Genomic DNA, 17,984 nt, shown 5'->3' with positions numbered 1-17,984 from the left:
ATACCAGTTCGACATTCTTAATTGCAAGGGAATTCTACACAATCACAAACAAGGCTGACTCGACCAAATCAAACCTACTGATTTCTAGCAAACAAAAAGCATGATGGCTCCACTTAGATTGTTTCTAGACTAGCTTCTAATCCTTCGAAAGAGAATTCGTTACAATTTAAGCAAACCCCTCTGGAATCAATCCGAGTCAAAGTAAGTTGAATTGAGGCGAGGGAAGCTCAGTGGAGCTTTAATACCCAAGGCCTCACCTCTATCACAAGGCGGCGCAGTCACGCATTCAACTCACAGAAACCATCATGAACTTCGAAGTATGCTAAAAGAGTAACCAATATTTTTCGAACGAATTTCCTACTAAGCTCGTTACCCTATCTGTCTCGTTCTAATCAAATTTTAAGCTTGGTTTCGCGTTAGGTTTCGTTTACCTAAGGCGGGCAAGAAGGGAATGGTGATGAAATATGAACCCTTATCTTATATGGCCAGTTCTTGCCCTTTACTAGGAAATTAAAGCAGACGGTTCAGTCCTCAACATATAATCACCTTAAGGCAGACAGTAAACCCGCTGACAGGAGATTCGCGGGTGTTTAGAAGTTTACCTCCCGTACCAGATGGGCGAAGAACAGCTGTAGTCGACTCGGGCCACTGACTCCGGTGTCAGTGTGCGAACCCGAGGGGCCGAGACGATATTGTAATCGTCGTCCTTCCCTGCAAACAGTTTATATTTAATTTTTTTTTATATAACCCTTCCGTAGGGTTTAAAATTAAAATAAATAGTCCAAAGTCCAGTCCAATGAAAAGAAATACAAAAAAAATAAAATAATAATAATAATTACAAAAAAAAAATGGAAAGTCTCTTAAAAATAAATAAATAAATAATTCTCTCTCTTTTTTTTTCCTCTCTTTTTTCTTTATTTTTTTGCTTTGTCTTTTTTCCTTCTCTTTTAGCTTTAAGCTTTGATTCCAAGCTCTTTAGTATCCAACTTCAAACCTGTAATACAAAGACACAACCAAAGAGACGTAAAAAGAACAAATGGAATAATAAAAAATAATAAAAACATAAAAATTCTACCTAAGCACAAATCCGCGTCGGCGGCGCCAAAATGATATCATGTTTTTTGATGATGTTGTAGTAATGAGGTTCAAACTCTCGGACTTGTGAAGATTAAATTTAAAGATTTGATAAAATTATATATACAAAAATATTAACAATGGGTGCGAGAGGTAACCAAGACACTAGATTCCACTATTATGCAAAATTGAATGATAAATATTTCAAAACTCTATTCAATTCTTAAGTCCTCTTTTATCTTTAATTCACTATCAATCATACAGATTCTCAAACATTATTTGTAAACCTTAAGCATAGATTATCAAGAGATTAAACCAAGCATAACCTATCAAACTGAATAACAAATAATTAAGACAATCATTCAAATAATTTAAAACTCTGCAAAAGCAGCGATTAGGTGAATTATATAATTAAATGAAATAGTTACCCATTTATGTTGCGTGAATAGCTTCCTCCATTGCTTTGGTTACGAGGGAATTAGCCGCTCATCATGTTGGAAAACCTCTCAAAATATTTCATTGATGCTCAAAAATGGTTTACAAATGATGAGAATATGAGAAATACAATAAAACCGGGTTTGTAACAATTATATTTGTTACAAACAGAGAACTACGACCCTCAGTGACAAAATAAGACTGCTGCAGCTGTGTCGCAAACGCTGTAGCAAATAAGTCTGCCTGATGTACGACCCACAGGCGTGAGTCGTTATTACTGTAGAAAAACGACTGCTGGTGCAGGTCCATTCTTCGTGTTCTTCATGTTCATCATCATCAGCAGCAGCAGCAGAAACCGAGTTTGGGAAAACTCGAATTTCTTCTTCTCTGGCTCTCCTCATCCCCCCAGACTCTCGACACCCTTTCTACTCAACCCCAACAACCTATTTATAGCCAACATACCCATCGAATCTCACTCATTCACTCCATATAATTCTCTTTAACTCGGCAGTAAAGAAAATATTTCTAGGATTCTTTCCTGTTTCATCTTATCACGCGTTTTCAAGCCTCCAAATTACCATATTTAACTCCTTCACGCTTCAACAGGCTGTGAGGGTCTTCCATGCACGCACAAAACACGTTGAATCTTCTCCAAATCACGTGAAACCCGTGATATACACGAACTGCCCTGTTTTCAACCCGTGAATTGTTTAGCTGATTCTAGCCAATTCTGGTCGAACCAAACGCCCACAGTGTGTTTAATAGGCCATATCACAACTATCTACCAAAAATCATCCATTGAATCTCCCTAGAACATGTTCAACAATTCGATCAAAAATCCGCAGAAGTGTTCTCCATTTTCCCGCCAAAAACAAAATTCAAATGGAGAAGATGACCTCCCCCTAATCCTGTACTGGGGTGCGAATAGCAGATGCCTTTTGGGGTGACCTGGGTTTCCCCTTAGTAATTGAGGTGCCCCTTATCCAACGGTGAGAGTCCGAATAACACGTGTCCTCCGGGGCTTTTACCAACTTTTCGAGCCGAATTTTCCAAAAAATGTTTATTTTCCAAAGGTGCCTACAAACACATAAAACACCAAAATTAGTACAAACTCGAGTGCCAACAATATATAGTATTGAGATCAAATTAAACACAAAAATGTGTCTATCAGGCACCCAGGGTTGTGCATAGCCCAAATTCATCATCAACACCCAATTACTAAGGGGCACACTACCTGCTATTTGCACCCCCAGAGCGCCACCTGCTATTCGCACCCCTATTGTGGATAAGGGGCACTTTCTTCTACCTTTCAAATTCAAGAATTGGCGGGAAAACGTGTCTTCACTGGCAGAATTAAGGTTGAAGTTTTGGACGGGATTTACAGAGATTCAACCGCTGATTTTCAAGGGATATGCCTGTTATGGATAAATAAAGATGATGTGGGTGTTTTATTGGTCCAGAATTGGCTAAATCATTGAGTTTAGGTAAACATAGGTTCACGGAAAAAAAATATTATACGGGATCTTCTGGATTTGGTTTGGAGAGCTTCTGGTGAGATTCAATCGAAGTTTTAGCTTGATTTGGCCCTGTTAACCACAAACAGGACTGGTAATTTCCTCTGGTTCGAAAAAAGGAAAGATTTTCTCACGATAAGAAGAAACAGGGAAGCTTATATTATTCTCTGGATCTCTGGGTATGTTTGGGAAGATTTCATGTGACCTGAGCGTGTTTGACGCATGTTGGGATGTGTGGAAGAGTGTTTGGACAGAGGATGACTACAACAGGTGCGTGCAAGAGAAGAAAAAGGAAAGAAAATATTCCTGTGGTTGGCAACGTTAATGAGGATTAGAATGGAGTTATTACGGTGATTTTCTTACTGCAAAGATGTATAAATAGTGAAGGGATATGCAAGGAAGGGGTACGGAGAGTTTAGGGGAGATTACAAAGCTGTGAAAGTCGAGTTGCGGAAGAACCACCATTTCTGCTGTTGTGAAGAACACCAAGAACATTAGGCGCGCAACAACAGTCGTTTCTCAACAGTGGAAATGACACACAGGCGAGGGGCGAGAATAAGCGACATCACTCTGTTCTATCGTTCTTTTCAGTTTGTAACACTTATAACTGTTGCAAACCCGGTTTTTAATAGTTTTTCTACATTTCATCTTTGTAAACACCCTTTGAGCAATAAAAATGAATTTTGAGTGTGTTTCCAACATGATGATGATCTAATTCTCCCACAACCAAGGCAATGAGGAAGCTATTCACGCATGAATAATGGATAACTATTTCATTTTCTCTAATTTTTAATTATAATTCACTCAATCACTGCTCTTGCAGAGTTTTTAAATGTCTACATAATTTTCTTAATTACTTGTGATTCAATTTGATAGATTATACTTTGTTTAATCAATTGATAGTCTATGCTTGGGGAATACAATTAATATTTGAGAATATGTTTGATTAATTGTGAATTAAGAAATAAGGGACTTAAAAGATAATTAGAGTTTTGGATTATTTTCCATAATTTATTCATGTGTGATAGTGGAATTAGTGTCTTGGTTATTCCTAATAATCTTGAATTAATTCTTGTTTGTTTTTAAATTTCATTAAATCTAAAATCTTTTGCTTTCACAAGTCTCAACGAACTTTTACAACTCTTATTTTCGTTGTGCAGGTTTAAGTGCGTTAAAAGTGGAAATAAAATTTGACTGCCAAAAGGTAAGTAAGAAATCTCATATTTTATTTTACTTTTAGATTTCCATTTATTATTGTAAATATCTATATTAGGATTCTCTAGATTTTATTTTATTGTACATAATTATATTAGAATTTTATTTTATTTTATTATAAAAAAAACACAAACGTACACGTGCACACCATATTGCATCGTCTGGCACCGATTAGTAGGAAAACACGTGGTTTAGTACGGTGAACCCTCTGGGCGTTATCCGAAACACCACAAACCTTATCCCGTACCATTGATCAGTCTCTGACTGTAGGTATATATTGTTAAAGGTAACCCAAGCCTACCCAAAATAGTGAACTCAGCATTTGCATTTGCACGTGCAACCAAAAAATAAATAAATGTCGAGCTGGTATCATAAATACCAATATAATGATTATCTGACTGAGTATCTTAATGGACAATATCCGTACTATAACTATAGTGTAGATAGTACTTGGGACCACTACCATTATTCTGAAGGTTATGGTTTATACCATGGTGATTCCAATTACTATTCACACGTACACAAATCATATGAACGGGTAAATGAGCAACACTGCAATGATGAAAATGTGGAAAATTTAGAATATGTGCTCCGACGTTTCATGGAAACTGCACAAATTAATGAAACCTTCATCAGTTCTTTGATTAATTCTTTGAATGATAGGCTCGATCAATTAACTGAAACTGAACGGAAGTATGACCTAGAATGTAAATAAACAATTGCATCTTTAAGTATTGCTCTCAATGAACTTAATTGTCAATTTGATAAGGTTCAAGCATCTTCATGTTATTATGATGATGATGAGGATAGTGTCGATGAAGAATTTGAAATATGTATTCATAATGACGAGGAAACTATTACATCAATTGAGCCTTATGATTTAGATGTTGTTTCTAGTTCAAATCCTAATAATGTTGATAATCATTCACCTATTCAAAAGGATGAGGATTTGACTAGGGATACCATTGTTTTAGATGGCGTAGTATATCATTGTGATTATGAAGCCGAGGATGGCTTAGAGGAAGGACTTTATCCTGAGACTAATGTTTTAGAGTCTAGCGTTTTGGAAACAATAGTCCCTGCTGAGGATTATAGAAATGTAGAACCACATGATTAAAACCTAGAAGAAATAAAAGACCATTTTCTTAAATCTGATAATTTAGAAATTAAGGAAATTGTGACTAGTTTATCCAAGGATATTGGAAACTCTAGGTTTGGGGGTGAATATCATTCTCCACGTGGTTTACCTTTGACTCTTATAAAAGTCCCTAACTTGGGACTTGACGTATGTGCCTCTACCATCTTAAAAGACTATCTTCATGCACGTTTTGCTGAACCTAGTTATGTCCAAAAAGAAACTCAATTGATAGTAATCCATCCTCTGTTTGATGTGGTTAATCCGGTCCATGATACCATAATTAACTTTGTTGTCCCACCAAGATTTTATTTACCAAATGTGGGAGTATCTAAATTTGAAATGTGTTATTATATAGTTTTTATATTTAAACCTAATTATTTTAGGAAATTAGAATCGTCGACACATTTCCTTAAGAATGACCACCACTTTCATTGTGGTCAATTGTGTAAGATAAATCTAATTGACTTTGAGGATCCACAATTATTCAGGTTATTATTATGTGCTTCTAAGTTTTTATTTGAGTTTTTCCAGACTCTACAACCTGATCCTCCAGATCCTGCCTATGTGGAAACTAAGCTAATGAAAATATTTTATCTAGACCCTTTCATAGAGCATGAACTAGAGCCACAACTAGGTGCAGTTGTCTTAAACAAGAAACTAGACAAGGGTGTGCTTTATTTTTTCATTTTCTTGGCATTCCTTTTATTTGGTTTTCATGACCCACAGTTGTTCCAGCTACTAATTTATGATTTTATGTGGTGACTAATTCTTCCGATGTCTGGCTGGAGACTTTAAACTTAGCACTTCTTGGGAGGTAACCCATGCTCATGCAACATGGTAATATCTTTCCTTAACTCTTTTGCTTTAAGTGGTAATAGTCTCCTTGTTCATGCGTTGAATTTTATCTTTAGAACATTGAGGAAAATGTTAGATTTAAGTTTGGGGGTATGTGAGAAACTTTTAGTTGCATTATTAAAACTTCTAGTGTCACAAAGTATTCAGTTAGCTAAGTTTACATATTGTTTCTCACCGAAAAGATGGAAATTAGAATTGCTAGGGATAACATTCTATTGAGACATTAGAGAAAAAGACATTGAGATCATTGACACCCAGGAGAGAAAATTTACCTTTTAGAGGGTAATCGTGATGGACCTAACCATCCATGATGGAAAGACAATTAGGTCAGAAAGAATTTCCAGAAAGACAAACCAACCTCCCATGAAGTTTTAGTTACTGGATTACGACTCTCTCTCAGAAGAAACTTATCATCAACAAGCGAAGCGACATCAGAATCTAAGAAGAAAATTGAAGACGCTTAAGGTTTATAAGAAATAATAGAAAGAAAAGTAGAATTCAAAATCAAAGTTGAAGACTTAGGTACAAGAGCAAAGAAAACGATGTAAGTTGTTGAAGTTCATGATACCAAGATATTACAAGTTGAGAAGATCAAGTGCTTCTCTCATGGCCATGTAAATATTAATCTTGTTATTATTGTGTTTAAAAAAAAATATTAATCTTGTAGTTACCTTTTTGTTCAATAAGATCACGTGGAAGAAGAGAAATCTATAAAGAAGTTTCAAGTAAGAAGAAATTGAGGAGAAGAGTTAATTGTCAAGGTTCTAAGAGGTTCGAGAGTTTATCATCAACACTTGAAGCCGAAGAAGACGTTGTTTCTACTAAGCATTATGAGAGAGCCGAGGAGAAATGCATATTGGTTGCTTTTTTAGTCTGCTTTCCATCTGACACAAGATCTTTCTAGCACTGGTTCAACTCATCACACGTAATTTATTTAGTTGTAGAGCGGATGTCCCTATCATTTCTATCTATCTCCTAATCTTATCCAGGTGTAAAGAGGATGCGTCTCATAATGTTTATCCAGCTGTAGAGTGGATATCTCTTTATCCAGCTGTAGAGCGGGTGTATCTCCCAAATTCTTTATTCAGCTGTAAAGCGAATACCTTTGATTTCCCATTGCATTCTAGATACTTGGCGATAGGTTGAGAATATGTAGGTCCTCATAGCTCTTTGAATACTTGTGACCAATTTGGAGTAAAGGTTTTGTGGGTACACCTCTGGTAAACCCTTCCGAGACTATAACTCGGCCACTAGGGCCACCTAGGGGTTTAAAGGCTTGTTGCACATTCTAAGTGCAATCGCGATGCCTGCGACAGTGAGTTAGGATTCTTATTCTTCTTTAATTTTGCTCGAGGACTAACAAAATGTAGGTTCGGGGTGTGATAAGTGCTTAATTCTTATATATTTACTACTCAATTTTACATTTATTTAGTTCTTTATTTTGTACATATTTGATGATTTTATTTATTTTTGCAGTTTTTAGAAAATAAAGCTCTATGGACTAAAATACAGAATTCTGCTGGAGAAAGGAAGTGATTTGATGGGTTAAGCCCAAAAGAAAATATGAAGAATTATTGGGCCAATTATTTGGATTTGGGCGTGTGTAGACCATGTGCAAGATATTATGATAAAGGATATTTGAAGATATTTTGTTTAATGAAGAAAATATTTCTTTATGATGTGGATTAATGGAATATATGAAGATTTGGGAAAGAATATTATTCTTTATGGTTGAAAATAATAATTAAGATATTGATTGCAGTATTTGACACATGTCTCGTATTGATTAAAGGATTTTTATATTATTTGACACGTGGCATACTTTCGTTGGATGATGATGTGGTAGTGGATATGAAAAAGGAAAGTGGTTTCCTTTGAAAACTATAAATACTGGTTGAAGCAGGTGGAAAAGGGGAGGTCCGGGGTTCGTAGTCTAGAGAAATATTATAGTTTTAGGATTTTTCTTTTATTTATGCTTTTGTAATGAAATAACTCTGTACCGGAGATAGATGAAGCCCTATGATGTATGTAAGAGGATTTCCACTATTTTTTTTTATAACAATTCAAATTTGGTCCTTGTTTTCGTCTCGTAATGATGGTAATTTTCTTCGCATGTCCTCGTGCTTATTTGATTGAGTTTTATATTCTGTTCATAGAGAACATCACTTTAAGTAAAGATAAATTATTAGTATTTTTGAGACCTTCAATATAGTGGGTTATAATGTTTTACCTTCCAAGACGTAAATATTCGTGTCCTAAATCGCCTTGAAGCAATGTTGAAGAATTTTATAGAAAATGTTTGAATAATCTAGTAGCCAACATAGTGGTGGAATTAAGGCCCTGGTGTGTTTCTTATTAGTCCCTGTGGAACGAACCGCATTTGTATATTGTTCTATCGACAGCCGTACACTTGCGGCATATAAAATATCCCATCATTCAGGAATCTTACCTTTTCTGGTTATTCTTCTCCATTTACTTCTATTTGGTATTGAAGCTTCCGTACCATTATTCAATATCTTATTCATTTTCGCATGTCATTCTGAAGTTTAACAATTTTCTTGTTATTCTTATTGAATTTCCAACATTTTTATTGAACATGTACTTATTTCCACAAAAAAAACAAAGCAGAGAGAACACATGTTTAGAAGATTCGGCTCTCTGTTTATCGCAACAAACGGTTTCCTTTTTACATGAACCAGCCGAAATGAAATAGTTGTTAGTGATTAAGGTTTTTCTTTTGAACTCAATGCCACTAGTGTTACCAAAGGATGTTTGACCAAACAATATGGCTGAGAACAAGCTTTCCTTCGAAGAAATTATGCTTGATTTGGTAGTGGCTTCAAGTCCACGAGCGTTATCCTTAGCCATACTCTTCTCGTGATCATATATCTTTAAATTTTGAACGATATACTTAGACAATTTCTAGAAAGCATTCCAAGGATATTTACTTCCATGATGACATGTTTCTTAGAATCGTATCTTGTCGCAATATCATTTTCAGGAATAGTCTTACCTAACGCATAATATGCATTACCAATTTCAGACACTTTGGGATTAAACTCATCAAACAAATCTTCATCATACATACGAAGACTTTACCAGTCAGAATTTAGGTTTTAAATCTTAGGTTTTTTTTTTATGAGGTATCTCCTTCGAATACAGTTTCTAAGATATCACAAGCATCTTTTGACTTAGTGCACAAAGTCACATATTGCTGAAGATCTTGGCTTATGGTGTGAATAATAGCGTTTAACCCGTCAGAACTATACTTTGCAGTATCTATCTCGGTTTCACTGTATTCTGCTATATATTTCTCAGTAGTGGTTCCATCTCTAACAACTGTTGGAACATTATATCCTTTTACAACAAGTTTCCATGTCTGAAGGTCAAGAGCTTGTAGAGCATAACAAATAGAAAATTTTCCACCATAAGTAATTTGTGCCATCAAGGGTTGGAGGTATGTTTATTGAGATTGGTCTTAGGTCCATATAATCAAATTGCTTCAAACACATACTTATTAGGTCTTTCACGTGTTTGGATGCTTTAATACCAATTGAAAATGCGAGGGTACAAAAGTACACCACCAACTTTTTTGTAGGAAACTTGTATGGACTAAACCCAAATACAATTATGAGAGTTACAATTTAATGAATCTCAATCAGGAATTATATCAAGAGTTTATATCTATTTCTATCACAATCAATATGTAAACGGAGACAAGCCCATGAACCTGATTATACTGTGAGAGTACTTGGATGATTACAAAGATCTATAACCAAGATCAATCAAGTCTTATCCAACAATTAAGATGAACGTATCTACTTTGATTGGTTTTACATACAACCTGTGATATGTCAATTATATAAAAAACTAATATAATGCGGAAAAGAGTAACAAAGACACCAGAAATTTTGTTAACGAGGAAACCCCAAATGCAGAAAAAACCCGGGACCTTGTCCAGACTTGAATACTAAATTATATTAAGCCGCTACAGACTCTAGCCTACTATTAAAACTTCGGACATGGAATATAGTTCAAACCAAATCCACCTTCATAGTAGTTCAGTTATAATCGCGCTCCTTACGCCTCTTGAATATCGCAAGACTCTACACAATTGATTCCCTTAGTTGAGTTCCTTTACAACGTAAGAGTTGCTTCAACCTAAGTGAATACTTTAAACCGATTTTCCTCCAACAAATATACGTGATTTATGTTCTAGTCATTAGATAAAGGTGAGATAGGAAATCGTTTGCAGTAGACTAGGTTTAGCAAACCTCAAAATCTTGTACTTACGACTCCCGAGGAGCAGCCTGGATTATTATTCACCTTACAAGTAAAACCTACTCTGATTTCAACATGGAGGAACATACTTGTGGAATCATAAAGTCTGAGATGAGACTCAACAATCAGTAACAATATCAGGATACACAAACTATCAAGATAAAGATAGTCAGACCTGGCTTAACGAATCCCTAAGCGAAGTCTAAAGGAGATGACAACTCTAGTTTATAACTATGATACACAAGAAGAGTGTCAGGGATTAAAAAATCCCAGTTGCTCGAGGTTCTCCTTTTATAGACTTTCAAGATCGTTGCTATAGATTTAAGCTAAGGTAGCTTTGGAATCAAGCAATCATTATCCACCATTAGATGAATCTTCGACTTGAGATAAACACGATAAAATATACATTGTAGTTAGGAATAACCATAACCAAACCGTGTATAATGATTTTTTCATGAAAGGTTAGCCGAAACTAGCCAGACGAACTATAATCTTAATTGACCATTTTCATATAACACTTTTAGGCTTTAATATTGAGTCACAACCATAGGTTATAATGTGATCAAATATGTCTAGAGGTGTCTTTAGAGAGTTAATCAAATGCTGATTATCTTATATAAATAATTTTGATGCATTTGAAAATATTCGACTGGGTAAGTACGTGTACTTACTTCCAGTTCGTGAGTTATTTTTGTCACAATATGTATACCAGGTATGTGTACCCTTAAGAAAAAAACACTTCAGGAAATTTTGGTATCCATACTGGTATGTGTACCTTTTTGAGTTCACGAGTCAACAATTTTTTTTGTATCCATACTGGATATTGTACCAAAGGTCGTTGCCGAACTATAGCTACGCCGGTACGTGTACTGGTATGTGTACTATCCTGTATCCAGATTTACAGTAGTTCTATATCTCTCTAATAATCAATTTGAAAAATTCCCGAAAAACATCAATGACATATACCACTGTTCCAGGCTATTTTTAAATGATTGACCTGAATCATGATTTAAGTCATAAACAATAAATTGTTATTAACCAAATTCATAAAGTTTTGAACAAGTGTTCCTAAGCTTAGTCATTCATATTTCGAGAATAATTAATAAGATAAACTTGACTCGAAATTTCTATTGTGCAATATTTTAAAGTCCACTTAATCATGCGACTTAGTCTCATAGATATAATAGTGAAAACTTGAGTAATAGGTTGGTTCAGTCTTCAAATACCTTTTGTCGATGAAGTTCTCCAAATGCCTTCAGTTGATCTTCGCCTTCAAACGATAGATTGCAGTGATGTCTGATACTCAACTACACAATTTTAATCCTAATACGAGACTTGATTAAATGTAGACTAGAAATCAAGGTATAATTTTGATCAACTAAATTTGACAACAAGCTTGATATAACAACACTTGTGAGTTCGACCGAGCAATGCTCTAACAGATTTCATTTACGAAAGAACAGTATGAGCGATCTTAACCCTAATCACAAGAGAAGGATTTTCCTTCTACATACAAATTTACTTTCCAGTTACGAACAAAGTAAATAAGTATCCCAATATTTTTCTGTCTTCTCACCAGTTACGAATGAAGAGTTTAAAAGTAACGATCTTAATGTTAGAGGCATTAAGATACAAGATTTTCGTGAGAAAAATTATCACCCACAAAAACTATTCTCTACGCCAGTTACAAACAATTAATCAATTCGTGCAATATGACTCAACATAAAAAGTGTGTAGTTGAGATCGATGTGCTAACTACCACTACAATAAATAGGTCCTGGACATGAAAAACTTAGGAAGAACTGAATTAATCTCATCAGACATCACTCGTCTGACAACCATATCAAAGCGCAGTGAAGATTTTTCTCGTCTTACACATAGGAATCATCTTCAAAGAAGTTCAATACATCACGCATCAATCAATCAATCTTCATTGATCACTACAATTCTTAGTTTCCCTCCCTACAGACAGACCATTCTCCTACCTTGCGACTGAAATGAATCAGCTAACATCTTGGTTTAGGACAGAGTCATACAGACTAATCTCTCGAAATCAAAGTACTCCCGTGAAGTATATTTTTTTAAAGGTTTAGACGATTTGCTACATCGAGCACTTGCCTACTCCACAACTTTTACCCAAAAAACCAGTAAACCGTTTTACCCGCAAACAATAGTTTATATCTCTTTCTCTTCACAATCCGAAAGTCAAGGCAATAAAGTCCATAAACCTGATTGTATAAAAAAGTACTTGGACGATCTCAAAAATAAATATCCAAAATCAATTTTAGTTGTATCCAAATAAAGAAGATCTGAATTCTTCCAGGTATGAAACCTGTTATCTAACTTTCAAGATACGAATTCTACAAGAATGAGTCTCGTAATTGATCACAATTAATATGGACTTATCTACTAAGATTTATTACGTATTACTTGGGTTACTATTATAAAGATAATAAAATATAACGCGAAAAAGGAAAAACAGACGACACCATAATTTTTTTTAACGAGAAAAACTGCACCGGCAGAAAACCCTCGGGACATAGTCCATATTTGAACACTGAACCGTATTAAGTCGCTACAGACACTGGCCTACTATCTGATTTCAGAATGAAATGTAGTTGATACCTAATTTACCTCCAAGCAATTCAGCTGTAGTCGTGCTCCTTACGTCTCTTGAACCTCATAAGACTCCACGCAATTAACTCCCTTAGTTGACGTCCTTTATAGCCTAAGAGTTGCTTCACCTAAGTGAAGATTTATGATACCAACCTCCATCTAACAAATAAGTCTATTTGATTTTATTTTAGATCGAATATATCAATCCTTGAAAATCTGTTTGCAATAGACAAAATTAGCAAATCTCACAAATCCCACTTACACCTAGTTAGATGAGAAGCCTGGATTATTAACCACCTCTCAATAATAATCTTAAACTAATCAAGTAGGAAGAGTTTTAGATATCTAACTTGTGAGTAAATAGAATGCTGCAGTCTTCCCATACCTCTTTGTTGACGAAGTGTCCAAATGTCTTCGTCCGATCTTCTATCTTCAATCTTCGAGGGTTATCTTAGTCCGAGACTTGACTTTAGTAGACTAGAAATCAAGATATAGTTTTATGCCACTAACATTGATAACAAGCTTGAGATAACAAAACTTGCGAGTTCAATTGAACAGTGTTATAACAAGATGCATCAATATTTATTTTGACATAGTTTATATATATCTGGAGGATCCCAATTCTGTACCTGCAACTGCAAATTGGTATTGGAGATAATAACACTAGCATTAATAGATTTGCAATTATCCGAAGTATAAATATTACCAATAGAAATATTATGTTAGGTTTGTGATTTTGAAATATAACTGCACATCTATCTTTCCAAATTGTCCATAACGTAATTAACATTATTATTTCCTGCAGAAAACCAACTTACTATCCAATTCATCAAGTTACCAAAATCAGATAATATGTTACCAACATTAATATTAACACCAAGCCACAAAGATATAGCATAGGGACAATCAAAGAAAAGATATTCTGTAGATTCTAGAGTAGCATTACACATGCTACAGTGGGTGTCAATGTCTTGTTTTTATCTGAAGATTTTATCTCTTGTTAGGATTATGCTTTTGAGGCACTTCCAAACAAAAAGCTTAATTTTGTGAAGAATTAAGAGTATCATATTATAGAGCTAATGTTCAAGACATTATAGACACTCTTAACTGAAAATTACCCTTCCGTCAGATAACCAGATAAGAGCATCATCACCAGTTATTGGCAATTGCATGGCCAAAATCTTGATGGCATCTTCATCAGAAAATATTTCATGAATAAGCTGGAAATTCCAGTTCCTAGTAACTGGTAAATATAATTCATTAAAAATATAAGCGCAGAGGAAGAAGTCATATTCACAACTGTTTTTGGTGGGTGATCTAAGCTAATTATATCTAACCAAATCTTGACTCTGGTTCTACATCTGACATTCTAAATCTATTATTCCTTATAATGTCAAAACATTTATAAATGCCCTTCCAGACCCAAGAGCTACTGTCATTGAGTTTACCTAAGTGTACAAAACTGTCATTCCTGAAATATTTAGCCTTAAGGGTCTTATCACATTATTTATCAGAATCAGAGCTCTATTAAAGACTTCTAACTTCCTAAATCCCACTCCAACTAATTCCTTAGGTTTATTAAAAATTTTCAAGCTACAAACTTAATCCCTTTATTACCTTTATGTCCCCACCAAAAGTTTCTTTGCAGAGAATTGAGTTTATTAATAAGAGTGCTAGGAATTTTAAAGCATCTCATCTGGTATGTGAGAAGGGAATTCAAGAATGACTTAATCATGGTAATTCTTTTTTATTTGAAACTGAAGATTAGATAGTGTTTACATAGTTTGCCTCCTCCTGGAGCTGATGAATAATTTCACCTGGAGGATTTAAAAGCCAAACACCACTCATTCTTTGGGTTCTAGCTAATTTAGAAAGACTACCAACTATTTTATTTTTTTTCTTTTGGGACATAGGAACATTTCCAAAAAGGCATGAGTACTTATTAAATGTTTTATATCATGGTAATTCTTTCTTCTTGGCTAAGAGATACACTCACCAAATTCTTACGTCTAGCTTCAAAGGAATGCACTATAGGATCAAAAGGCTTTACCTTAGAATTTCCTAGGAGCAAAGGAGCACCTAATTTTTTTTCTTCAGATCTCCTACCATAATCATATTGAGTTTCCAGCTAAATCCTCACATGTACCTGGACTAAGTCAAAATTCATAATCTGACCATAAAGATTATCAAAATCTTGCAAAATACTCAGAATACTATCAATGTGATGCATGTCAGCCTTTGCAAAGATGATGTCATACACAACTAGAAATGAGTAATAAGAGGAACTCTTCTTGCAACTTTAACACCTGCAATGATCTTATTGGTCTCAGCATTTATTAAGCTTCTACATAGAAATTCTGTAGCGATAAAAGGTGACAATGGATCACCTTGTCTAATGCCTCTAAAGGATATAGTCCTGATAGGGTGATCCATTAAGAAGAACACTAATGCTTGCGGTGGAAATACATTGGTGAATTAAGTTGCAGAAAGCCTCATTGAAACCAAAACGAGACAGAACTTTTAGAAGAAAAGTCCAGTGAAGTTTGTCAAAAACCTTAGAATTAGAAAGATCCAGTTTGAGAGCCATAGTTCTTCAAAAAAATTCTTTTTGTTTCATGGTATGGATAAGTCCATGAGCAGCTATAACATTATCATGGATAGCTCTTCCAGGCGCAAAAGCAGCTTCATAGGGAGAGACGAGTTCCTTAAAAAAAGGCCATTCCTATTAGTTAGAATTTTGGATGCTATCTTATAAGAAACATTGCATAGTCCTACGGGTCTAAAATCAATTATTTTTTTATTGTTTATTGTTTATTTTGTCTTTCACCTTTGGGATGAGACAAATGCATGTCATGTTCAAACATCTATGCATGAAACCAAAATTTAAAAAATCTTTGGACAACATCAATAACATCTTTACCCACAATTGCCACCGAGATTATAAAAATCGATTTGGAAACCATCTAGATCAGGTGAACTCCAAGCTGGCATGAATTTAAACAATTTAAAAAACTCATGTGCAGGTAGGTGGGATTGCAATTAAACCAACATTATCAATATCGGTAATAACAGAGGAAATAATATAGAAATCATCAGCAGGCAAAACAGGGTTACTAGTACAACCAATAGACCTAAAGTGATTAATAAGGAGGTTACTAATATCAACTATTTTGAGTTTAGGCTCTTAAATTTCAATATACATGTTACATTATATTGACAAGATTCACAAGTAGAAAGGCCGTGCAATGCTATAGAGTCACCCAACCATTCAGTAGGGTTGAAACTGAAGATACAAGTACTCTGATTTAGGTTACAGCCAACTGACATCAAATTTCTCGTTTTGTCTCACTATAATACCCACATGAAAACTTAAAAATTATTATCAGATGAAATACCTCTTTTTGAATGCATCATGGATATACTTGCTCCCTATGACATCTAACAACCTTCTGTACATCCTCAAGCAGCTCAAACTCACTGTAAAACTTCACAAGGCTAACTACAATAACATCTTCTGATAACCTACAACCAGATTTAATTGCTCGACCGTGTATTTCCATCCCTTCTTTCATACCTGATGTAGCAATACAAGCACTAATAGCAGAAGAAAGTGCAAAGGGATTCGGTTCAACATCTTCACAAATCATTTCAAAATATAACTCCATAGCTTCATGGTTCAATCCATTTCTTACATGTCCAGCTATCATTCTTGCCCATAACCCTACATGCTTCTCAATCAACTCATCAAATAAACGACGAGCAGTTACCATTTTGTCACATTTCTCGAATAGATTAACTAGTGAAATGATTGTCTGCGCTCCGGGTTTATACCCAAACTTAATCATGTTAACATGAATTTCTTGACCTTGTTTAAGCAGTTTTTCGTTAGTACAAGGTCTAAGCAAACAGGTAAAGCCCAAATCTTTAACCATCTTCAAATCTAACCTAGACCTCAAGATCCTTCTAATTAAGTTAATCGCGTCCTTACTTCGGTTATTCATCGTATAACCATCAATCATTGCTGTACAATTAGGAATTGTTGGTACTCGAATCCTATCAAATACTCGACGTGCATTATCGGTCTTCCCACATTTAGAATAAAAATCAATCAACGTCGTGACAATAAAATCATCATTTTCACACCCATCTTTAACCAAATCTTCATGAATTTGAATACCCATTTTCAAATTCTGAATCTTAGCACAAGAACTCAATGCTATTGTATACGTAAACAGATTAGGTCTAATTCTTGGATCAAATTTCATAGAACTGTAAAGGCGCAGAGCTTCTTCATGGAAACCTTACTGACTATACATAGAAATAATACTAGTCCAAGACACAGTATTCCTAGCAGACATATTATCAAACAGTTCACGAGCAGTTTCTAAACACCCACATTTTGAATATAAATTAATGAGATTATTCACAACATAAGCATTGTTTTCTAATTGTGTTCCAACTATCTTAGAGTGAATCGTTTTACCTAATTCAATATTCTCCGCCTCAGCACAGCTCTTGAGGAGAGTACAGAACAAATTAGGTTCAGGTTCAATTCCTTGTGATTCCATTAAATCCAATATACCAAGAGCTTCTTCAATTCTTTCTTCAAACGACCAATCATTGCTTGATGATGAAAAACGCTGAGAATCTCGATATTGATTGTTATTCCGATGAATTGGAACCATCGACGATCGAGGTAGTTGTAGAAGTAAACGGTGCCTTCGTTGAGAGGGTGCCGGAATTAGGGTTTTTAATGTTTGTTGTTTTTGTAGGATTTGAAGGATTGGAGACAGAAATGAGGTCGCCATTGTAACACAGACTAACTGGTAGCTGAGACGACCGTTAAAAGATCAAGG

General features: G+C 34.9%; 1 protein-coding gene across 1 annotated transcript; it reads right to left on the bottom strand.

Moving 5' to 3' along the window:
- Window positions 1-16,538: 16,538 nt before the first annotated feature.
- LOC113324278 (pentatricopeptide repeat-containing protein At3g12770-like) lies at window positions 16,539-17,393 on the bottom strand. The gene has a single exon (XM_026572601.1). The coding sequence runs from the start codon at window positions 17,391-17,393 to the stop codon at window positions 16,539-16,541; it is 855 nt and encodes a 284-aa protein (XP_026428386.1).
- Window positions 17,394-17,984: the final 591 nt, after the last annotated feature.

Source organism: Papaver somniferum, chromosome 11 (genome assembly GCF_003573695.1).
Source record: "Papaver somniferum cultivar HN1 chromosome 11, ASM357369v1, whole genome shotgun sequence".
Lineage (NCBI taxonomy): Eukaryota > Viridiplantae > Streptophyta > Magnoliopsida > Ranunculales > Papaveraceae > Papaver > Papaver somniferum.
This window is presented reverse-complemented; position numbering and strand designations above follow the sequence as displayed.